This window comes from Phyllostomus discolor, chromosome 8, assembly GCF_004126475.2.
Source record: "Phyllostomus discolor isolate MPI-MPIP mPhyDis1 chromosome 8, mPhyDis1.pri.v3, whole genome shotgun sequence".
NCBI classification, from domain to species: domain Eukaryota; kingdom Metazoa; phylum Chordata; class Mammalia; order Chiroptera; family Phyllostomidae; genus Phyllostomus; species Phyllostomus discolor.
In genome coordinates this window covers 30,032,501-30,058,147 of record NC_040910.2, presented here as the reverse complement: position 1 = coordinate 30,058,147, position 25,647 = coordinate 30,032,501, and the positions used below count along the sequence as shown (strand labels likewise).

Genomic DNA, 25,647 nt, shown 5'->3' with positions numbered 1-25,647 from the left:
TCCCATATTTAAACATCTTATTCCAGGTTTTAGCATTTTCCCCCCACGTTAGCTAAGCAAGCTGTTTTCAGAGTCAAGTCTGAAACGTCAGTCAAACCCAATGAATCTGCATGACGAAGTGTGATAACTTGTAAAACAACAGCACCTTAAACTGTTAGCGTGGATGTCAGCAACAATCTCCTAATAATTGAGTAGCATTTTCTTCTGCTAAATAAAACAATGTATGCCTTAAAAATATCTTTTGCACATATAATTCTATTTTTCCAGCTTCGTTGGGATAAAATTACATATAACTTTATGTGAAGTTAAGATACAAAATGTGATTTGACATATGTATATATTGCAAAATGATTTCCACAATGAGTTATATCCATCACCTCACAAACCTTTTACCACCTGTTTGTGGCAATGCAAATAAAGTTTGTCCCTGTATAAAATACAAATCTCTGCAAGATAAATTATCAACTCAACCCATTTTAATGGTGTATAGGTTTCCTCATAATGAATTAAATAAAATGCTTCACATGTGCTCATTTAACAAGTGTATGGGGCTCATGATTTTTTAACTTTTTGAAAATTATACTTTAATAATAATGAAATCCTATGCTTGACCTGGAGTATATTCTTTTCTTTGATCTGTTGTGCATGCCAGAAAGAACTCACCAAATGATTTGTCACAGTATGACTGGAGTCAGCTGTCTCCACTTTTTCAGAAATAATCTATCATCGCCCACCATTAAACCGATGTCATGTATCTTAGATTTTTGTTATAGCAACATTCTTCTCCCAGTATTAATTTATATATATCAGGGAAAAGAGGCGAGTGCTTTCACGGTGTGCAGGCCACTGTGTTAATGAGCCTAATATTGATAATCTCATTTAATCCTGCCAACAACAGCCCTGCGAGAAAACTAATGCAGAGAAAAATTAAGTAACTTGTCCAAAGAAAACCAGCTGGTAAATCATCAAGGAGGATTTTAAACCACTGCAAATGTCTGACTCCAAAACTGTACTGCCTCTTGGGTTTCTGGCAGCTTTACCAATGATATTCCCTTGTTACTTAGCTGGTGGCATAGAGATTTCACTGGTTACCTCATCCTTCTGTTGCAAGGACCCGGATAAGAGCAGTTATGAGATCTTACCTGGACCAATCTGTTTATGTCTAGAAGGGAACTCTTTGGCTCTGCGTCAATACTCACCCAGGAAGGACTCGATAAATGTTTGCTGAATGGATGAATCCAGTTTTTAATTTGTTAACAATAAATGACTTTTTAACTACCCATTAAAGAATTAACTACCTATTACAGATTGTCTCAAAATCATCTCACAAGTGCTCACATGGAAACCCTGTGCATTCATTCCATGCTGGTGATCAGGAAGGAGAAATCCCACAGAACACGGGACGGAGAGGTGAGAAGTGGAAGATGGGGAGGATTATTCTGTAAGAAAAAAAGGGCAAGGTGCTTGACTCAAATAGATGAATCTCTTTGGATATACACTTCCAACCTAAGTTCATAATGAATGGTCAAAAAAATCCAAGGGAGAGACACTCTAAAAGTTGAGACCCTCAGGGTGATTATTTTTAAAAAATTATCAGCATTCTACCCTCACTCTAAAATGCTCCAATTTTGGAGAAAGTGACATCGGAGATCACCTGGGTCGCATTGTTGACTTTCCCAGAATAGTGCCTATACTTGTGCCTTAAAAAAAGGGGGGGGGGGGTACATTTTACACAACAGTGGTCCGACAGGTTACAACTCTTTCTGTGTCGCCACCAGCCAGGCAGGTAACCACCAGCTCAGGAAAGATCGGCACAGCAAACACCTGGCTGAATGCCCTCTTGGGAGCTTGCTGCAAATAAAAACAAGCTGACAGAAGGTCTTTTTCATAAAATACCTTCACCCGGTTGGGTTCCGGGTGAATATCCGGCCCCAGCTCCTACTAGCCGCCCCCCCGGAAGATCTCCGACCCTGTGTGAATGCCTAGAGGGACACTTCCCTGAGACAACTGCCAGCTGCAAGGAGTCGTCCTGGCATCCAACGGATTCAGGCACTGGCCCAGGTTTTCAAATGCCTCGCTAGTCGCCCTAACCCTCCCCCACACGCCCCACTGCCTGCTAGCGGGCCAGTGACTGCACGCCGGACTGGGCGGTGCGCACAGCCGGCCAGCTATAGGCTGCGCGCTTGGCGGGAGGGGGTGTGGGCAGACCAACCCACCTCCTCCCCACGCGCAACCGGAGCATATAGGGCGCCAGACAGGGGGCGAACTGTGCTTTTGCAGCTAGACTTTGCCTGTTTTGCCACCCGTCCTAGGCCGATTCAGGACCCAGGCTCGCAGGGTTGCTTCCAGCCCGGGAGTTTTGTCTACACTTTTCTGGCACTGCACTCAGGAAACCAGACTCCTCGCGGGGGAGGAGGGCGGGAGTCACCTTAGTTGACGTTGGGAGAGAGAACGAAGGGGCAGCCCTAGTGTTTTGTTGTGCTAATCTTTACCAAAGGAGCTTGGTGCTTGGGTATCAGAGGCATGAATTACGCACGGTTCCTCACCGCTAAAAGCGCAGCAAGAAGGCCTTCTCCTATCCGAATCTTGAGTGAGTGCTGGGGCAGAGTCCCTTTTCCTGGGATGGGGGCGGGGGCGGGGGGCAGTGGGGGCGGTCTTCGTAGAGCCTCTGGGTGGCGCCTGCGGTCACCCTTGGTTGTAATCATTCATTCAACTGTGAAAGCTCTATGTGACCCAGGCCTTGTATGCAAACACACACTCGGGCTGGAACTGAAGGCGGGGAGGGAGCTACAATAGAGAAGAACAAGCTGATGCAGGACTCGGCGCTAGAAGAGACCGGGGCTTCCCAGAACTAAATGGGGATTAGGTAGAGTGTGCAGGCCTGTGCAGGGTAAGCCGTGTGGCTTGTCAAGCAGGCAGGAGTTAAATGGAGCCGGGTTTTTCTGTTACTGAGGCCCTTTGCTTATCTTCCTGATCACTCTCTGCCTTCTCAGTTGGACATCTCCATTGCTTAGTTCCTCCACCAGTGAGGTAGGTCCAGGCAACGTTATTTTAAGTTTATCTTAGATTAGCATCCTATCCCTTGACAGTTGTATTGAGTGTAACACAACATACTGAACTATGCTGTTCAGGAAAGTTTTCAGCAAAAGTGTCAAGTCTTGTCTTCCGTATTTGTTGTAGGCGAGTTAATGCTGAGGTCACCAAAATCGGTCATCTCCTTGGCTGCTGGATCACCAAATCCGAACATGTTTCCCTTTAAGACTGCTGTTATCACCACAGACGATGGAAAGGTCATCCAATTTGATGAAGAGATAATGAAGAAAGCACTTCAGTATTCTCAAACTGCTGGGTAATTCATTTTCATGAGCAATATTGTAAAGGCTGCTGACAAAGTGACTTGTCTTTTTTTTTTCATGGGCAGTCAACAGTTAGGAAGGTTTGGGGAAGAATTTTCAAAGAATTAAGAGCAACAGAATATTGAACACTTAATGTTCACATTCCTCAGGGACTTCTCACCCTCACGTGACTGGGGGAGTCTGAAGGCTTCTGGAAGAAAGTGCTCTACTGAGCTGAGATTGAAAGAAATGAGAAGACAGCTAGGAAGAGAAGTGGGTTAGGAGAAGGGAGCAAAAGGGTGATCCAGGAAGCAGCAGTTTTAAGTCCTAGGGCAATATTCTGAGAATTAGCCTCTCTTCCCAGCTGTGCAAACATGTTGCCTTCAGTTCAGACGTCTTAGTTCTCAAAGGCAAACTAGAATACCTAGCTTGCCTTTAAGATTTTCCTTGGCTGATCTTCTAATGATAAAGGATAATTTATTGTCTATAAATTATACTTTGTTAAAGCCTGCTTTGTTCTGTGATGGGAAACTATATTGAAATAGTACAGGTTATATACACATGAATGATATGCTACATATCCATAGGCTTTTTCTTCTATGATATAAAGGACTTTGGGGGTTTAAACTTCTAGGTAATTTATGGGAATTTCCCTAAAGAGAACAAAGAATTGATTATTAAGTGAGTGCTCTATAGTAAAATAAAGATTATAGGTGTTTAGACTAAGAAAGATGTAGATTCACATATCAGCTCACTTAATCACTGCTGATTAACTTTATGTGACTTTCTTAATCTCTAAGTCTGTTGCCTTTTCTTGTAAAAAGGGATATTAATATTGGCAAAAAATTTTGAGGATTTAGAAATTGAATGTATAAAGTACCTAGTATATAGCTACAATTTAATTCCTGTCTATTATTATGATTTTTACAACTATAAATTTGAAAATATATTTTATGCTTTAGAATCCCAGAGCTGTTGTCCTGGCTAACACAGTTACAGTTAAGACTGCACAATCCCCCCACCCTCCATCGTCCATCCAGCCAAGAAGAAATGGACATATGTGTCACAACTGGCAGCCAAGATGGTCTTTGTAAGGTAAGGCTGAAAAGAAAAGCTACCCCACATTAAAAATCAAGTATTCATAAATACATTCATGTCTCACTGACAAACCAGAAGATCACGTTTTGTGAATTACTGATAGTCTTTCCTGTCTTTACCTAGAGTAATAAACAGGGAACTTAAAGACATTCACTAACCTGATTTTCCATACACATAGATCATGTAGTCAGTGACCCAGAGCTATGAGGCATGCAAACAGGGTTCCCACTGAAGGAGTACTCAACTCCTACCAGAAGCTGTAGTGAGCACTGTTCAATGTCATCTGGCTTGAAAATTCAGGTTACATTTTGTTCTATGTGGTTTCAGTTAAGAAATTTCAATATAAGTTTTCAGTGTTTAGAGGGCATATCCTGATACTCTTCAGATGACATGAGTCCTTTGCATGCCCACTTATGTAATCACCTGTGCTTGCCACTGCTTGTCTTGTCTTTTCTCTGGGTTCTCTCTCTCTTCCCCTCCCTCCCACACTCCCTCTCTCCTGGGTTCCAGGAGCTTCGCATATGTAACCACCAAAAGAGATTGTACCTATGACTCTGTTTCATCTGTTTTCTTCTCTTCTCTTTCACAAATAATTAGTCCTGGGTAAAGTTTCTCTATCTTCGGTCTTTACATCCAGATTAAAATATGACTCTTACTTATCTTAAACTAGAGTAAGCTTCCTTTTTCTTATTTTTTATGTAAATGTGAAAGCTATAATCTGGTTAACTAATGAATTTTAGTTATTTATTAATATTACAGAATAATTGAAGGAATAAGAATCTTTATAATTTTTCCTCCATCTTTTTTAATTAGATGAGATCAGGCATGTTCAGGGTGGTATGGCCTTAGTCTATCTTTTTTAATTAGGAAAAATAAAAGGATTAGCTACTGTTAAGGTTTTTGCTTGAAGAGAAGCACTTGTGATTCCATAGACTAATACAAAAGAGTTCTAATCCATGAAATTCTTTTCTTACGAAGGTATACTGTGAATTTTTTTACAGAAAAATATTCCAGATAGTTTATCTGTTACAGCATCAGTCATATCAAAGAAGAAAGATAGCATAGGTAGCCAAATGCATCAATAACTCACTTACTTATAGATATGCTTATTACAGAGTCCTTAGTGGGAATCTGGTTTAATATCTCTTCCCCTTTGTTCTCCAGGATAGATGTTATTGTAGGTGCTTGCGTTTCTAGCTACAGCTATTAAAAAGTGCTGCCAGACAACAAACAGCCCGCCTCCTCAATTAGGATATTTGACATCCTCACGTCCCCTAGTTGACATGTAAAATGTATATAACTAAGTTTTCATTTGATCTATTGACAATGCACAGACCACCCACATAATTTGCTTGGTCCTGGATATCACGTAAAGCCTGAATCAATTAGAAACTTTTCAGAGGAGGATACTGTTTGTCCTAAGATGCCAAAGCTCATAAGGAAAAGGTCAAGGGACTATCCTAGGCCAAATCAGTAAAAAAAAAGTTAAATCTCCTGTCTCAATCAACAGTAGCCATACCATTTGTCAAGAGATGTAGGTTGGTAAAAAGATGGGAAGGAAAGGTTTGAACTGGGGATTGTGAAAAAAAAAAACCACAAGGCAAGAATGGATTACTTGCCATCATCCATGTGGCTCAGTTGGTTGGGTGTCATCTCACAAAGCAAAAGGTCACTGGTTAGATTCTGGGTCTGAGCTCAGGCCTCGGTTGAGGGTTCAGTTCCCAGTCAGGGCGTGTGCAAGAGGCAACTAATCAATCCAGTCAATGTTTCTCTCTCACATAGATGTTTTGCTCCCTCTCCTCCTTCCCTTCCCATCTCTCTCAAAATAAATAAATAAAATCTTTAAAAAGAAAAGAAAGGATTATTGTGACTTGTGTAATGTTTAGTCATAATAGACCCATTTGATTAGGCTGGAAAGATCTACTGTCTAGCTCCATTGATCTCAGTAGACATTATGCTGTCTGCAAAATCTCCTAAGATTTGTCAAGTCTTCTCTTACTTGACCTCTAAATATCCTTTAACACTGTTGACTTCCCCCATCCATTCTGAAACATTCTCCTGCCCTGGCACTCTCAGCACCACACTAAGTGGCTCTCCTTCAGCCCACCTGCCCTGCCTCCACGGCAGTGTCCCTTTACTCAGCCATCATTTACTGGAGCTCCTCAGGCTGAGGCCTCAAACCTCTGCTCCCCTGAATCTGTACACGCTACCTGGGTACTTCCACTCACACCCATGTGATCAATCATGCTGGTAACTTCCAAGTTCCTTCCAAGTCCATTCGTCCATCTGCCCACCTGACATCATCACAAAATGCTTTGAAAGCATTTCAAACCAAAACACTCATCATCTTCTCCCTCATACCTGGACAACCTTTTGGGTCTACCTTTCAGTGAATGGCCCCACTCCCACCATCCTTCTAGTTCCACAGCCAAAAATCCAGGAGTCCTACTTGACACCTCCTCTTCCTCATGCCTCATAGACCATGATTATCATGTTCATTGGTTTTGAGTTCTTAAGTACCTCTCAGCTCTCCTCTCCTCTCCACCATCATTGCCTACTTCAGACTACCTGTATATGTCTGCCCTGAATAATTGTAAAACCTCCCAAACTTTCCACATGTATTCCCATTCATCTTTAATTCTTTCAAATTATAGCCAGAATGATCTTGTCAAAATGCATATCTGATATAGTGGTTTCCCCTTCCCATACTCTACTTAAAATTCCCACTGGCCTCAGTTGGCCCAGTGTCTGCATGGTATGGTTTCAGCTCGCTTTTGTCTGATCTCACCCCACCCTCCTCATTATACTCTGATTCAAGCCACAGAATTCTTTCAGCTTCTCAGAGTGTACCTATTGTCAACCCCACCCCGCCTCATCACCCCCTCAGGGAAACCTCTGAATGCCCTACACTTCCTGAATGCCCCAGTCCTCTTATGACGAGCTCTTATAGCATTGTGCATCTACACTTAATAGCGTTCATCACTGGTGCAAATAGACATTTATTTGAGTTATTTGATTAATGTCTAGCTTTCCTAGTGGACTAGTATCTCCACAAGGGTAAAGACTGGTCATTATGTTATTCACTTCATCATTTTGTCTTCTATAGGACTGGCTTATAGTTAATATTTAATACACATTCAAAGAAGAAATGGAAGGATAAAATGAATTTTGGAAGCCAAACCAGTTATGTTTATGTTATTTTCCATGTAACCCTAGAACAGAGGTTAGCTGACTGTGGCTTGAGAGGCAAACCCAGCCTTTATCTGATATTGTAAATAGAGTTTTATTGGAACTCAGCCACACTCATTGGTTTACATACAGGGATGGGCAAAATTGGGTTTATAGTTGTATGGAAGAAGACATGCAGGTTATGATTATAATAATAGTAATAAAGGAATAAATTGTGTTTCACATACTCACAACTGTAAACCTACTTTTGCCTACTCCTGTATTGTCAGTGGCCATCACTACAGAGGCAGAGATAAGTAGTTGCAATGGAGACACCATCACCCACAAAATATGTGCTACCTGACATTACAGAATATTTGCCAACTCCTAATCTATAGCCCTGGTGAGCTAAAACCGAAAGGGTGAGGGTTGTCCTAAGAATGGAAACAGTACTATCCAAGCTAACCTATGCTTCTTTTGTTAGGTGTTTGAAATGCTCATTAATAGTGGAGATAATATCCTCGTAAATGAACCTGTTTATTCAGGAACACTTGAAGCTGTGAGTATACATTTCTGTAAAAGGTAATTCTCTCTCTTATAATAAATAAGAAGAAACCATTGCGCCTTTAGCATTATCTGTCCACTGAAAGCTAAAATAGTATCTTTCATCTGTAAATAGGAGAATCTTAAATAATATATGCCAACTATGTTAAATACACCCTTTACTTTATACATTTCTTGTTACTAAATTTAAATGAATAGGTGCTAAAATTAGGTTGTACAAAATCATGTCCAGTTTTCTTAAGATTTCACTTGAAGTCTGACAATTTACAAAAATATATTTTTTCAGTGCCATCCGTAATTATCATATGCCTAATTATAATCACATTATATGTCAAGTTAATATAACTATAAACTAATATGGTATAATTAGGGCTTTCCACTCCCGTGTTAAATTAATGGGACTATAATAACCAGAAGAAGGAAACTGACCATCTGGCTCTGCTGCGCACTGGTCAGAACACACTGCTGAGAATTAGGTTTGTTTGAGGCACAATACTTTAGGATAGATAAGTATTCAAATTGGAACAAAGAAGAATAATCAGAGTGAATAGGAAACTGGAAACCATACTATATGATGAATGATTTTAGAAACTGTGGCTGTTTTCTGCAAAAAAAAAAAAAAAGGAAGACTCAATACATATGAGAACTGTCCTCAAATACATAGAAGTCAGCATGAGACCAGGGAATTAGAATTGTCTGTGCGTGTCCTCAGGTGAGAGGACTGGAACCAAAGGCTAGAAACTACAGGGAAGCAATTCCAACTCAGTATAACAACTTTCCAACTATCCATCTTGCCTGACTTCTTATGCAGGTAAAGCACTGCCCATCACTGCAGGTGCTCAGTTACACTTGATTGCCACCTAACACAAATATTGCAGAATTAATTCTAGCCTAAAGTAGGGGAGTTGAATGAGATGACCTTCATGCTCTATTGATTCTAATTTCATCGATTTTCTTTTTCATTCAAATTTTAAATGATCTTTGTAAAAATCAATATATAGCCCTGACTGGTGTGGCTCAGTCGGTTGGGAGTTGCACTACAAAGCACAAGGTGCCTGGTTCAATTTATATGCCTGGATTGCAGTTTTGATCCCCAGGCAGGGTGCACATGGCAGGCAATTGATCGATATTTCTCACATCAATGTTTTTCTCCCTCTCTTTCTCCTTCCCTTCCCATGTTTCTAAAAAATAAATAAAATTTAGAAAACCTTCTTAAAAACAATATATAGAGCAATTAGCTTGTCTTGATGAAAGTTACATTATTCAACATTCCTAAGTAGAGATAAAATGAATATTATAAAAAAAATTTTTCCAAAGAACAATCTGAAAAGAAAATTAAAAAACATTGTTCATTTATAACATCCAAGACATCACCTATTCATAGATTGAAAGACTTAACATTGTTAAGATGTCAGTACTGCCAAAGCAAGCTACAGACTCAATGCAATCTGTGAAATGTTAATAGCCTTTTTGCAGATATAGAAAAGCCAATCCTCCAACTCGCATGGGATTGGAAAGGGTCCTAATAACCAGAAGAACCCTGAAAAAGCAGAACGTAATTGGAGTCCTCACACTTCCCCACTTTAAAACCATCTACAAAGCTACAGTAATCAAAACGGTGTAGTACTGGCATAAGGGATAGGACATAATTCCAATGGAACAGGATTGAGAGTCGGGAAATAAATACATACAGTCATGGCCAACTGATTTTGACAAGGATACTAAAACCATTCAGTAGGAAAAGAACAGTCTCTTCAATAAATTGTGATGGGAAAACTGGATTTCCACATGAAAAAAGAAAGAAAATGGACCCTTACTACACACCATATAAAATTTTAACTCAAAATTAATCAAAGACCTAAATGTAAGAAGTAAAACTATAAATTCTTAAAAGAAAACATAAGGGCAAATCCTGATCTTGTGTTTCTCACTGAATTCTTGGATATGACACTAAAAACACAAGCAACAACCACAAATATAAATAGATAATTGGGCTTCATTAAAAAATTAATTGTTAAGCTTCAAACACATTATGAATAATGTGAAAAGACAGCCTAAAGAATGGGAGAAAATATTTGCAAATCATATATCTGATAAGGCATTAATATCCAGAATATATAAAGATCTGTAACTCAACAACAATAGACAAACAAATTTAAAAATAGACAAAGACTTGAACAGACATTTCTCCAAAGAAGATATACAAATGGTCAATAAGCACATGAAAAGATACTCAACGTCATTAGTCATTAGGGAAATGCAAATCAAAACCAGAGGGAGAGACGACTTCACTCATACTGGGATGGCTATTTTTTTTTTAATGGCACATAGCAAATACTGGTGGATATGTGGAGAAATCAGAACCTTTGTACATTGTTAGTGGAAATGTAAAATGGTACAGCTACTGTGGAAACTATTTTTTCAGTTCCTCAAAATTTTAAACATAGAATTAGTGTCTGATTCACCAATTCCACTCCTAGTGTATACCCAGAAAGAAGTGAACACTGGGACTCAAACAGAAACACACACGTTCACTGCAACATTATTCACAATAGCCAAAAGGTGGGAGCAACCCAGGCATGAGGGGGTGAATACATAAACAAAATGTAGTGTATACATACAATGGGATATTACTCAGCTACCAAAGGAGCAAAGTTCCGACACATGCTGCAACGGGGATAAACCTTGGAAACATTATGCCAATGGAAAGGAGCCAGGCACAAGGGACACATATCGTGTGAAATATCTAGAACAGGTAAATTCACAGAGACGGAGGTAGGATAGACATCTCCAAGGTCTAGAGGGAGGGAGGAATGGGAGTACAGAGTTTCTGCCTGGGGTGATGAAAAGAATTTGGAAATTGATGGTGATGACAGGTGCACATACTGTGAATGTAATTAATGCCATTAAATTATACACTTTCAAATGGCCAAATCTTTATATAGATCCTACCTCAGTTAAAAAACATTATATAATTGATTTTTCTAGTAATTTAACACCAATTATTATTTTCCTAAATTCCTAAGATTTATGATTACATATGCCTATAAATATAAAACTTGTGTCTACATAAACAGCATGCGTGCAAACACACAGAACATTTTCACATACCCAAACAGAAACCGTGTGCTGAGCCATGAGGAAGTATGCTAATGAGCAATATTGTTCATTTCATGGCCCAATATAAATTTCTTTTATTCATGGTAAGACCTTTTGTTTTTTATTAAATTTATTTGGGTGGCATTGGTTAATAACATTATACAAGTTTCGGGTGTACAACTCTACAATACACCATTAGCATATTGCACTGCGTGCTCACCACCCGAACTCTCGTCTCCCTCCATCAAGGGCCATTTAAAGTTGTCATAAGCAGGGTAGCGCATAATTCTACGTTGGACTGTTAAAAAGAGTGTTTGCTTATCCTTTGAAAAAAATTTTTGAGAACCTCATTCAATTATTGCTATTTCTTAATATCTGATTTTTTAAATGTCTGTTTTCATCCAAGAATAAGATTCCACAGTGCCTTTATAAAATTATGTCTGTAAGCAAGACCACTACTTGCCAACTCAGCCTTAGCAGGTGGTAAAACATTGAAATGCTTCCACACCCCTCAGTAAGCTGCTGCCCAGTGCCCCATCACACCCTGGCTTTCCTGGCCACTCTCCCTAGACCACCCTGAACAGCCCATGATACGGAGTCGATGCAGACAGGGAGCCTCCAGGAACCCCTTCCAGCCTGCAGGTGTATCTAATGGATCCATTGCTACAGGACCTGCTAAATATTTTGAATGTCACCTCTGCTTGTAACTATTTTATATATTAGCATAACAGATGCTTTATAGAATTACTCTGTCAAAATATGTATTAATAAACACCTGCTTTACGACCCAGTTCTAACTGTACTTATGATGATAATTCAGTCAGAAGAGGCTGGGTTGTGCTGTACAAAAAATGCCCCCAGTGTCTCCGTGGCTTACAGCTACAAAGACTTCTTTCTCTCCCACACTACATGTCTACCGCAAGGCGACTGTAGCTGAGTTTCCTGTCATCTTCATCCCAAGCCCTAAGGTGACAGAAGCAGTCTCTCTCTGGAACACTGCGAGTCTTAGAGCAGAGAGGGGAAAGAGGAACAGAGCAGTGCAAAGCCAGATTTTAAAGCTTCTGCTTGGAAGGAATACATACCACTTCTGCTAACGATATACTGGCCAGAGCAAGACACACAGCCAACCCTGGTTTACAGGAGCAGGGAAGTGTGATCCTTCCACTGGAAATTGATGGGATGTCTTTGCATGATAATGGGATCTGCCCCAGGGCAACAACAGGATTAGAATATACTACCTAAACCCTCTGGAGGTAGAGCGGAGTTCAGGGTGTATGTTTAAGGGTGTCAAGGGTAACATTCTCAGTATAAGAATCATTTTGTCATCAGTTCTGAATCTTGGGCTTTTTTTTTCCTTCGTGCTCCACAGCTACAACCACTCGGCTGCAACCTTATTAATGTTCCCAGTGATGAATATGGGATTATTCCAGAGTCCCTCAAAGAAATACTTTCCAGATGGAGACCAGATGATTCAAAGAACCCCAAGAAAAACACCCCCAAATTTCTTTATACTGTCCCAAATGGCAACAACCCTACTGGAAATTCACTAACAAGTAACCGCAAAAAGGAAATCTATGAGGTACTTTAAAGGGTGTTATGAGGCTAGTTCTTGGTTTTTGGTTGTTGCTGACTTTTTAGAGGAGTACTATGCAAGTGCCCTTTATTTGCTTCTTGCTTTCAAGGTAGGTAAGTTTTAATAAGAGGAAGTCATCTATGTCAAGGGTCCTAATAATTTTAAACACAAGAAATTACTACATCCTTTGTTAACTATGAGATTTTTCTTTCCCTTTAATTGATATTTTCATAGAAAGAAACAGAATTCTTGGCCTGATGTTAAATTGTATGATGTTATTTAACATTTGAACCCCAAGTTTGATTTTCTCTATTTTATATTTATATTTTCAATTTGTCTCTTTTCCTTCTGTCATTTCAATTTACAAAGAAACTCTTTGAAAATAAGAGTCATGTTCCTTTTGTAAAGTCTATTTTAGCTACCTGACAACGATCCTTAAGCTTTTCACCATAGACATTTGTTACAAGTATCAAATAAATATGGAGCTATTCAGAAATCTTTGAAAAGTAAGAAAAATGTGCCTTTTGTGAAGTCTTTTTTATGTACCTGACTGTGATCTCTAGCCTTTCACTACCAATAGTTTTTCAAAATAAGTACCAAACCCTTATTAAAATAATATGGAGTTTAATCATTGCAGTGGAATCATAAGAAAAATTTCAAACGGTTCCTTATATTCAATATGTATGTAATCAAAATACTGTCTGATTCTCATTTTTCACACACTCCTGGCCCTGTCCTCAGTTTCTCTTATTTACATACTCTCCGTAGACACCCTCACCCAGCTCTGTGGTTGTAAATTGCAGTCTGTAACGGAAATGCCTGAACTCCACACTTCTCTACCCAACTTCTGTTTCCAACTTCCAACATAAACACCTAATAGGCATTTCACACCTCACATGGCCACACAGAACCATTGATTTTGTCCAGTCACACCCCAGACATCTCATCCAGAAACAATTAACATTTTTCATCTCCATACACTGTGCCAGCATGATCTATTGCCTTTTATTCCTCTTCCCCTCTCCTCCCCAACCACCCCCGCTGCTATATCCAATCCATTCTGTGGGCTCTACCAGCAAATTCATCCAAACCCATCCATTTCCCTCCAGCCACTGCTATCACCATCTTCTCGGACACTACCGCCTTCCCTCCCCGGTCTGCAGGGATGTTCCGTTGCTCTCCACTCTGGATGTCTAACCACTCTTCACACGGCCACCCATGTCCTTCCCCTGCTGAAACAGAAATGTAAAGCTGGCCTCAGGTGCTCCCGTTTCCAGCCCTCCGGTGGCCTCTGCTTGCAGTTAAAATCCCAGAATTTTGTATCTGCCTTGCAGAGGCTCTTACTGTCATTGCAGCCCCCTTGCAGCACTGGCACTGGCCATCTCTCTAACCCTTACATGTGCCATGCTTCTGTCTCACCCAAGGGCTTCTGCTCTTTGCTCATCCCTTAGTCTAGAAGCTTCTTCCCTGATATTTGCACAACGGTCTCTTTCCTGTCATTCTGAGACCTGTGTTATCTTGTCGGGAAAGGCTTCCCAGCAATTCAACCCAAAATAGCTACTCAGTTTCTTTTTCTCATACTTCACCCTGTTTAATGTTTTGCCCAGCCCTTAAGTCCCCTATCTAACATTTCTTCTGCTCATTATCCACTGGCTTATGTGTATTCTGCCTTTCCCACTAGAATGGAAGTTCCATGAGAGCAAGAGTCTTCACAGCCTCATTTCTTTATCTTCGTTGTCTAGACAGTAGGCCCTCAATAGCTTTTCCAATGAATGAGCACAAAGAATTGTGATTCCAAATGCTTTTAACTTTAGATAGCTCCTAAGAAATAAACACTGGATTGAGCACAGGCTGCGAACCAAAGTGTCGCAGGTTCGATTCCCAGTCAGGGCACATGCCTGGGTTGCAGGCCATGACCCCCAGCAACCACACATTGATGTTTCTCTCTCTCTCTCTATCTCCCTCCCTTCCCTCTCTAAAAGTAAATAAATAAAATCTTTTTTTAAAGAAATAAACACACTACTTTAACCTTTTTTAGCTCGCAAGAAAATACGATTTCCTCATAATAGAAGATGATCCGTACTATTTTCTCCAGTTCAACAAGGTAAGTGACGATGTGAACTTATTTCACAATTAGAAGATAAATTGTTGTAAGTTCTTGCCCTGCATTTGATTTTAGCCTGGCTGCTAATCCACTTTTACATTGGAATTAAATAAATGATTGTTTATTTGCTTCCACTTCAATTTTCAGTCTTTTAGTTTTATTATGAATTAGTACTTTTCACTGCTGATATTACAGCTCTTTCTAGGAATTAGTTACCTTAAAACGTGCAGCTGGCTCTCTGTACCGTACATTGAACAAAAGAGAAAGTCAGGGCTAATGGTGGTGAACTCCATTTCCTAGGGCATAGCTCCTCAACCATGGTACCAGGGGTCTGAAGGGGTTTCCTCCTGCGTGTCACCTACAGTCTCTTGGTAGCAGCTGACGGGAATGGTGTCTGAAAAGGATTTGGAAGCTGCATTCAAGCTGAAAGAAAAGAGGGGCTGTGCTCAATTAGTGATGTCCCTCACGGACATCCGATGAGGCATTCATTCCTGGCAGCAGGACACTATTTGCCCTCCCTGTGGCGAAGGTCCTGGATCATAGCTGCAGAACACTGGGTTTTAGGCTCCCTCTGTAGCGCACCGCTTCTCACAACCACTTTTTCCTAGTGGGCACTAGGAGCGATGCATGTTCCCTATGCCTGATTTTTCAAAATTAAACACTTTATTTGCTGTCAGGTCTGCAGAGAACAAATATGTGGATTTGATTCCTTCTTTAAATCTACAGAAAAGAAAAATTCTTGATTTTTCTGGATGCATTGCCTGAATGAATGACACCTCACTCTCATCATGACCACAACCCCCTTCCTTGTATGCATCTATTTCTTGAGTAAATACTTAAGTCAGTATTTCATGTTGACAGAATTTCCAACCTTTAGTCTTACCTTGTTTATCTTTCCAGTTCTAAGAGGCAGCATTCTCTCTGTAAACAATCCTGAATGCTGCTGGTCCTCTGTGCTTAGTATATCTTATCCAACTTCCATTTTCTTGAATCCTTTCTCTACATCTGTTCATCTTGAATTTCAGCCCGTGGGGCACGAAGGACCTAAATTCATAATAATGGCATCTTAAGAAAATGAGTAAACCCTTGTTTGTACTTTTGGCAGAAAAGTCATGAAGACAGGCATACGCTAATAAAAGAACACACATCTCTGTTTGTATTCCATTTTAGAGGGTTGAGGTAAAGGTAATGGGAAAGGTGGTTGTGCTGCTGTTAATCCAAATCCATGCCCTTTCCAGTCTCCACAGAAAGTACTTACACAGTCACTAACCAAGTTCTCAAACCAATAGTGTTTACTTTTTCCATTTCAAGCCCTGGACACCGTCATTTCTTTCCATGGACGTTGATGGGCGAGTCATCAGATCTGACTCTTTTTCAAAAGTCCTGTCTGCTGGGTAAGGCCCTGTGTCTCCAACTCAAGGCTAGATCTAAAAGAGAGAGAAATGCGCTTCAGCATCTTTCAGTCCAAGACATTCTCCTCATTTAAGATGCTTGTATTCTACTTGCCTTAACACACCAGTTAAACTAGTAATTTGAATATAGGCAGGCCTTTTCTCTCTGTTCGTCTCCAGTTATCAGAGGAACCTGGACATTAAAGTTGTAGAGGAGTAAATCAGATGTTTGGTTTCACGTATTAAAGAGCACATTTAAGAATTCTTGGCTGAACTTGCATTATATTTTAAACATACACTTAAATTTAAATTTGAATGGTAAATAAGAAGTAGTTAGCTTTATTAGAATGTTTTAATTATCTAGGTCCATTAGCCCCAGGTCACATCTCTCTTCTAAAAAGAGATTGGGAGAATGACAGGGACTCATTGTTAATACAGGAGTGCTATTGTGCCTTTTCTCTTTTTTGTGTAGGTTGAGAATAGGGTTTATATCTGGTCCAAAACCCTTGATAGAGAGAGTTGTTTTACACACACAAGTCTCAACATTGCACACCAGCACTTTTACACAGGTAAGGACAATTTAAGAAATAGAAAAAAAAATTAATTTGATAAGAATAGAAAATAGGTGTTGGCAAGTAAGACTGATTTACGGTGGCAGAGAGGGAAATCACTGGTATTGAATCTCTAGTTCCAATACGGAACTAGAATTAAAAAACCTGGCACTGCGCATGTTTACTCTATCAGACAACTGAGAGCTGGAATTATAACCTGGTGGTATTTTGTAGCATAGACTAAACTCCGTGAGAGTCAGGCAATCTTACTCATCTGGCATCCCTAGCATCGAGCCCCAGAACTCCATCAAATTGTTGAACTGCACACAGTGGAACTGAGCCTGATGAAGCACTGGAACTTGAGCTTCTTTGTCGTAAAACCTATAATGGGAACAAGAATTGCAGAGCTGCCTAGTGACTCGTCACCTTCACTGAACACATGCTAACCTTCCTAAAAACACTGGTTGGTGTGTATTTGTATTACAATGAAGTTAATTTTGGAGAATGTATAGATTTCCTCGCAAGCTTTGAGAAATACTGAATCCATCCCTAATGCAATCTTGAGAATTAGATCTTAAGAATAGAATTGCTACCTAAGAACTCAAAATGCTGAGAACTACTAAAGTTTATGTGGAATAGGATATTTGTTTGATATTTTACATTCTATAAAGTTCCTTATCAAGTTGGGGATGTTTTCCTTTCCTTTTTTTTATTTTTTGTATCTGTTATCAACAAAAATTCACTATCCATTTATGACACTTAGAATTTCCATTTTAAATAGAAACATACCCACATATGTTACATGGTTGTATATATCATAAGTACTACATATTTCTTGTGTTAGAGAGGAAGTGCAGTATGGCTGTCAGTGGCACAGACCTGGCGCTGGACAGTCTGACTTGAACCCAGGCTCTGTGACCACCTGGGTGACCTCAGGAAAGTTACCTTGACCCTTATTTCTCAGTTTTCTCTTCAGTAAAATGGAAACAATAACCTGCCTCATAAGGTTATTACGAGATTAAATTAGCTAAAATATATTAACATAGTACAATAGTTCCTGGCACATAGCAAGTACTATATAAATATTTGCCATTTTTATTGTCGCTGCTATTAATTAACATTTATTCTAAATCACTGACTGTATAAAGCTTGGTTCAGCTTGTTATAGTTTCTTATGGTAGTTTATATGTAATCAAGAGTGATTGGCAAAAAACACATTCTAGAGGATGAACCTTGACATTTGTTATTGTCTTATCTCTTTTAGCTTATGATATTTCAGCTTCTTCACCAATGGGGACAAGAGGGCTTCCTGGCTCATGTAGACAGGTATTATATTTTACGTCCCATTTTTTACATAGAAATGGACGTCACTTTGTAATTCTCAATTTTTCATTATTCCATAATAAAGGGAAAAAACATAATGGTAAAAAGTTTACCACCAGGTCAAATAAATATACTCTATTCCCTTATCAAACATTCATTTTAATCATGATAGAAATCATTCTTATAGAGCCTCTTAGCTTCTGCAGTCAATGTACTACACACAGCCTTTTCATTGTTTTCTTCTTCTAGGGTTACCAACTACTACAGGAAGCAGAAGGATGCAATCCTGGCCGCTGCAGATAAGTGGTTAAGTGGTGAGTGGAACATACATCCCATCCCATGCTAAACAGTAGCACTGATATGAATGAGTGATAAACACTGCATAGTATTGTCCATAATCCTGGGGGGCAGGAAACAAGAGTCCAGGAGTATTTCTGTAAGAAAATATTAACCTATAACTAATGTCAGAAGTAACAGTTTGCAAACTCTGGCACATTTCTACCTATCTCTGTTTTACCTGTCCGCTGCAAAGAATTTGTGGTTTAAAAAAAAAAAGATCAATTAGTCTAATAATCAACCAGCAATAAGTTATCTCAAGCTAAATAACCTCTAAACTCAAAAGCTTTTAGAGTTATTCCAAACTTTTCCTCTAAATAGAAGAGGAATTGTGAAAAAACAACATGCTCCTCTTCTAAGTGGATTACATAAAGATAAAATAGTACAAATCTATGGGAGATTTTTCATTACAAATCATTTGCCTTTTAATCACTAATCTCATTTATCTGTCTAATACTATCTATTGCTGATTTGATTGAGGGATGGTTTACATTTAATTTTCTATTAGAAATAAGAAAGTAAAATGAATTACATGGCTTTAATTATATCATTAAAATGCTTTTGGTATTAAAAGTAGTAAGCAAAAAATATCAGTTCCTTAATTCTGTCATACCTTGTTTCCCATGAAGTCTTGGTAAAAACAGAATTATGTTTTTCATAAAGAGTACTACTCTACCACCATAGAGTACATACTGCTCTACTCTACCATTTTGTACAGTGAAGTTGAGAGAAGGTTTTAATTAATAGCAACTTTATTTTTAAAAGAAGATAACAATCAAAATCGAAATAATAATTATCCTTCCTTCTTGGTTCTTCTCTCCTAATAATCAACAAAGCATAAAGCCTACGGAACGTAGCTGGAATTCCTGATCTTAAGTACTTCTTTTCATAATTGATCACATTCTGATAGAAACTTTCATTCATTGGACTTCTACACCATTACATAAGTGATAGGATTTATTAAAACACAGGAGGAATTCAGAAAGAGTTGAAGAATGCTCTTCTAAAACTGAAAGTTATATTTGGCTCAGGCATGGTTCTGACGACGGGAAGTAGACGCAAGCACGAGATTTCTCACACTAACCTGAGACTGACCAAAATTGTAAATACCCACACGAGTCTCCCTCCCTCCCTTCACCCCCTCTCTCACTCGCTTTTAAAAATAAAACTCAAACACCAATTTTCAGGACTCATAAAATTATATTTTTTAAAAATGCTATCACTGAAGGAACTTTTATGGAAAGTACTAGTTTACAGTTCCTGCAGTTACTCCATTAAATGATATGTGTGACAGCACAAACAGCCTCAGGAGATATTCGTTCCCTTCTTTTATTTGCAGGTTTGGCAGAGTGGCATGCTCCTACTGCTGGCATGTTTCTATGGATTAAAATTAAGGGCATTAAGGATGCCAAAAAACTGATTGAAGAAAAAGCCATTAAGAAACAGGTAAAAAGGGTGTTTTTTTTTTTCTTTAACATAGTTTCTTACTTAAAAATGGAGCCCCGTGCCAGTCGGCACGTGCCTGGGTCGCGGGCCAGATCCCCAATTGGAGGCGCATGAGGGGCAACCACACATTGATGTTTCTCTCCCTCCCTTTCTCCTTCCTTTCCCCTCCCTCTAGAAAATAAATTTTAAAAACCTTTAAGAAACAAAATGGAGCCCTGGCCAGTGTGGCTCAGTTAATTGGAGCGTCAACCAGTAACTGAAATGTTACAGGTTCAATTCCTGATTTAGGCACATGCCTAGGCTGCAGATTGGTCTGTCGGGGGCCTGCAATCCTCTGTCCAGATGCAGGCGATCCCTGGTCCCCCCCCCCCGGCGAGGGGATTGGGAGGCGACCAATCAATGCCTCTCTCTCACACTGATTTTCTCTCTCCCTTCCTCATTCCTTTCTCTCTAAAAAACAATGAAAAAATGTCCTCCAGTGAGGATTAAAAAAGAAATGGAGAAAAATGTTTCAGTGTCCACCACCCCAATTCATGTTTTAATATCAGATATGTTATCTCATTATCAAAATCATAATAGATTTTTGGGGTTACATAATTATTCTTCTGGTCTAAATTAATGGGAATATAGTCATTCATCTCAGCTACTAGGTTGGTTTAGTGGCTAAGAGCAGAGTCTCTGGAGCCACATCCCTTGGGTTTGAATTCCGGCTCCACCCTTCACTGGATGTGTAAGTTACCCTCCCTGAGTTTTACCTGTACAATAGTAATAATGACACTTCCTCCCTCATGAAGTTGCTGATAATTGTATTAATATGTACAAAACACTTAGACTAGTACATGCTCAATAGGTATTAGCCATTTAGTGTTTAAAATTAGAGGATTCCCCGCCCTGTTATGAAAATAAAGTATACTCATGGTAAAAAACTTAGAAGATGAACAAAAAGATAATGAAAAATTTTTACATAGCCCATAATTTCACCACCCAGATTTTATGGCTATTAGTGGTGTATTTCCCTGGAGAGCTTGTGTATAGCTGGTATTTTGTGCAATTATTTTACATGGTTAAAATTACACAGAAGGGTTTCTGTCCTGCTTTTTTCACTTCAGATTAGCCCATAAGGATTTATTCTGTGTTTTTTTAATTCTCCTTTTGTACTTAAATAATAAATCTATTTAGATTTCATTCAGGGGCATTGATTAAGCTTAGAAATCCAAATATTTTTCTGTGTAGCTTTCCAACTTACCAAATAAATCATCCTTTCTCCATTGATTAATTTCTTTATGATGTTTGTCACTCTTGTAAAAACTAAAATCTATTTCTAGTATTAATTTTGTCTCGAAGCAACGGAATAGACTCCACAAGAGGACAGGCTGTGTTGGTGTTGGGGGAGTGCCCTGCTCGCTAGTGCGTAAGAGATGAAGTCGTCTGAGGCTTAGACCTGGTGACTGGCTGGGCTCCGGGGCTGGTTCCACTGGGTCAGGAAGCTCGTTCTTCCTGTCTGACCATCTCACTGGAGGGCAAGACGCATGATTTATGAATTTTTCTAATCCTAGTAACAACGCACAGTAGGTACTTAATAAATACTTAACTGATTTGTTTCAAAGAAATACATTATAGTATAACAAATCAATCCTTTATTTTCTTTGCTTTTCTATCAATGCCACCTTCTTTGAACATTTGGTAAGTGGCTATTTGTATGTATCTCTGAGCTATGTGCCAAGGGTATAGATTTCATATTTTATTGTAGTTTTTTTTTCAGTCCTCTTCATTGATGCCACATATCCTGTTGCACGTACCTTTACTTTTTCTAAATAATCTCCAACTTTATCACCACTGCCTGAGCCCAGACTTTGGGCATCTTGTAAAGCATTTCCTTACCATTCCCTCCTTCTCTTTCAGAAACTTGCTTCTAGCACATGCCACAACTTTTCTGCTATGTTGGGGAAAATGATGTTTTCATTTTATTGTTATTAAGGACACCAAAAAAACCTAACTTCCTCCTTGAAATATTTTCCCCAGAGTGCCTCAAATTCTTTCACTCCCTACTCATCTTACACTAGCAGACAGTGCCCAGATTTACACCATGTAATGGCAAGCAGTTACTCAATGCTTTTGAATGTCATGAATGCTTTTTATTGTACTACATAACAATCTCGAAAACTTAACACAATCAAAGTATATTCCAACTGACACAAAATTTTCAAATATGTGATCTGCAGGCAGCTCTGCTCCAAGCAATGATTCAGAGACCCTGGTTCCTTCCCTCTCCTTGTTCTTCAGTCTTCAACATATAGGTCCCACATGGCTACAGAATGGAAAGAGGATGGTGGATCCCACAGGGGAAGAATTTCACAGGTCAGGCCTTGAAGTAGCACGTGTGACTTCACATCCATTGGCTGGGATACAGTCATGTGTACACATATCGTTAGAAAGAGCCTGGGGATGGAATATATGTGTATGCCCAGGGAGCAGAGGACATGTATGTGCAATGCATGTATGCAGTGCATATGCGGTCATATACATACATATGTATATGTATGTATAATAACAGTGGTTCTCACCACTGCATCTGGACATGCTTACTTAACGTTGTTAATCCTTCACTTCATGTATTAAATTTTTTACCTTCTTTCAGTTAAGGGGGATAATTTTCTTCCCATCTCAGGGCTTTCACACTCCTTATTCTCCCTAAAACACTCTTCCCCTACTTCTACTTTTTGCTTGGCCAACACCTACCTGTCTTTCAGATCCCAGCCTAAAAGTCATTTCCAAATTTGATAACTTAAAAATAGTATCTCATTGTTAGAACTTACATTAGTTTTCTAGTTAGGTTACACATTTACTATTTTTATTTCCTTTGTAAGCTTCACTTTGCTCATTAAGACTAGAAGTCTAGTGTTTTTCTTCTCAGGATGTTTTTTAATGTGGAGAAGATGTTGCATTTGCCATATTCATTGTAACCATTTTTCCAGTTTCTCTGCTTTTAGTTTTATTTATTGTATGATATACTGAATTTTTATATAATTTTTTTCTTGTGATTTGATCAATTGCTTTTAATTTTTAAAAGTCCTTCCCTATTCTGAGCTTTGATTTACCTATATTTTCTTTCAGTTTTTCTTTAATGGGATGTTACTTATTTTCCATAAACTCTCTTAGATACTAATGGTTCCTGGAAATGCTTTCTACATTGATAACTCAGCTCCTAGCCCTTACTTCAGAGCATCCTTCTCTTTGGCTTCTCCAGAACAAATGGATACAGTAAGTACAGTATTTTCTTCAGAGTAACATTAGCTATCAATTCTATTTCTTGGTACATAAGTTTATTTTATGAATTCCAATATGCTTTAATGTCTTCTTGGGTTTCTCAAAAACAGGTATTAGTTGAGAAGTCATGAACTACTATTAAAAGACACTTTACTTTGTTGCTAGACTTCTATAAACAAATGAAAAGAATGAGTTGGAATTTAATTTTATTGTTTTCATGAATAGTTTTCAGACCAACTGAACAGTGTTTATTGATTACCAATAAGGTATGAAGAAATTCTCTTTCCTTTGTAGAATTAACATAAGCCAAAGGCACAAAATTGAAGCCAGCAGTCTCTTTCATTAAGGAAAAAAATCAGCAAGTCAAAGAGAATAATATTCTCAAATTAATCAAAGTCTAGCTTTAACCAAAATAACAAGAAGCAAAGATATGAGTTCCTAAGAACTGTGTGTCTGGGAATCCAAAAAGAAGACCCAGAAATTGAATGGTGCCATTAACTTTAAGATGAGTTTATACTTATATTTGCAGATGGATTGGTTCTTTGTGTGTTCTTTATTTACTTGCTTTCTTCTGTCATTAAATATGCTTTGCATAAGGTTTTTTTGTTTTTTATATAATAGAGTTGGACAACAGAAACTCTATAGGATGTATATATGCAGGTGAGAGATTACATGAAAAAATAAAATGTGATGTGGAAAAAAAAGAAAATTATGATCTTGAGGGCTACAAGAACAATAAGAGAAAAATCCTAGGCATCTAAAATGCTTGTCTCTACATACACTGTGACATTGAGAGCTTCCTACCACGATAAAATTGATGTTAAACTTGGTTTTCATTGACTTATCTCAACCTTAGCTGGATAGTCTTTGTTTGAATTTTTAAAGTTCTGACAAACTTTTCCTAAATAACATCCTAATTTTATTAATTCTTATCTATTTTCAATTCCAGGCCTTCCAGAGATTAGCACAACTTATAAAAGAATCTTTATGAAGACATCAGACTCTTTGTAGTTCTCACGGATTTTTTGGATAAATTATTCTGTGTTTTAACAGCAAAAGATGGTCATTAGTGTTAGACTTACAGATTGGGTTGCATCAAACATGTCATATCTGTAGTAATTTAACTGGACAACTTTTAAAGTGCCCTTAAATCCACCAGATTGCCAAAACATATTTATAATCCACATACCTTTTGATAAACTTTCAACCTGCAAAAAAATATTTTTTGTCAATTTTATTGTAAAGAACCCTACAGCTGTTCTGTAATTTCCCATAAATTTTCTTTGAAACTAACAATTATAGGAAATTATTTTGACAATGTAAGAAAATAAGTCTAAGATGATATACAATGTAAACTTTCTCTATTTTTTAAGAAAATTTCATGAAAACTTGTTGCAAAAATTGTTAGAATTTGACCATCATAAGTGATTTCAGTAACAGTACCACAGATATTATGTTATGCCACAAAAATCCATGTAAAATAAAATTCTGAAATTAAACATACCTAAAGGCACCAGACCTATTAATTCTAAGTAAGAAGGAGAGATTGGGACTTAGAAAAATTTACCACAGTGCTTTTTCATAATACTATACAATGTACAAAAACACAATCTTATCAGCTATGTAATTTGAGTCTACACGTCCCTTTGTGGTATTTATGATATATTATTTTGATGATTTTTTCTCACCTTTTAAGTGGTTTATTTTTCCCATTTGATTACTAAAGTAATATCACTTATTTTTAAATCTTCGAACAATCCAGGAAATACAAGGAATAAAGTAAAAACATCCACTTATTGTCTCATCCCCCCATGATAATTGCTGTCAGCAATTATCATTCATCCTTTTAGATATTTTTCTGTGCATATGCATGTCACATGTACTGTAAAATAATAGGACCTCATTATGGTAGCATATCATAAATAACCTGTATTCGTTTTCTAATGCTGTGTAAAAAATTCACATTGCTCCAAGATCTAGTAATTGTAAGGTCCTTTAAGGAAATGTATGTCATGGTCTTTTATGTCATCCTTTGTGTATATAAACATCTGCATCGTGGTGATTGTACTCCCTGACTCTTGGATGAGATGTTGCATCTTCGAACTTGAGCAAAATCTCACCTCGTAGGTCAGGTCTACTGACTTGAAGCCCAAATCCCTTTCTCTAAGGCAAGCGGTGGTAGCTATTTAGAAGAGATAGGAGACACAGAAACTAGAGGAGGGATAAGAGAGGGAACCTGAGAAGAATGGGGAAAGTATAAATTAGAGAGATTAATAGTAAAATAAGCCTTCCTCTTACTTTATTCAGTAGTTTTCAACACTAACCAAAATTATTTAGCCTATATTATATAAATGAGTGCCTTGTTGGTAAGCCATCAACAGGGTAGTTAATT

The 25,647-nt window shown here is 38.3% G+C and overlaps 1 protein-coding gene across 3 annotated transcripts; it reads left to right on the top strand.

Moving 5' to 3' along the window:
* Nucleotides 1-2,248: 2,248 nt before the first annotated feature.
* On the top strand, nucleotides 2,249-25,389 carry AADAT (aminoadipate aminotransferase). 3 transcript variants are annotated; one of them, XR_004904615.1, is made up of 13 exons: nucleotides 2,249-2,590; nucleotides 3,181-3,349; nucleotides 4,298-4,430; nucleotides 8,086-8,160; nucleotides 12,634-12,843; nucleotides 14,876-14,941; nucleotides 16,253-16,335; nucleotides 16,805-16,901; nucleotides 18,148-18,209; nucleotides 18,456-18,520; nucleotides 19,882-19,988; nucleotides 22,211-22,346; nucleotides 23,148-23,249. XR_004904615.1 is itself a non-coding variant. In XM_028521950.2 (13 exons), exons 1-13 carry the CDS (start codon nucleotides 2,524-2,526, stop codon nucleotides 24,244-24,246), a joined length of 1,278 nt encoding a protein of 425 aa, XP_028377751.1. In that variant the 5' UTR covers nucleotides 2,251-2,523; the 3' UTR covers nucleotides 24,247-25,389. The 3 variants fall into 3 exon arrangements, 2 of the variants coding, with proteins under 2 accessions (XP_035887893.1, XP_028377751.1); XM_028521950.2 differs by lacking the exon at nucleotides 22,211-22,346 and adding an exon at nucleotides 24,205-25,389 and having other exon boundaries at nucleotides 2,251-2,590; XM_036032000.1 differs by lacking the exons at nucleotides 16,253-16,335; nucleotides 16,805-16,901; nucleotides 22,211-22,346 and adding an exon at nucleotides 24,205-25,389 and having other exon boundaries at nucleotides 2,250-2,590.
* Nucleotides 25,390-25,647: the final 258 nt, after the last annotated feature.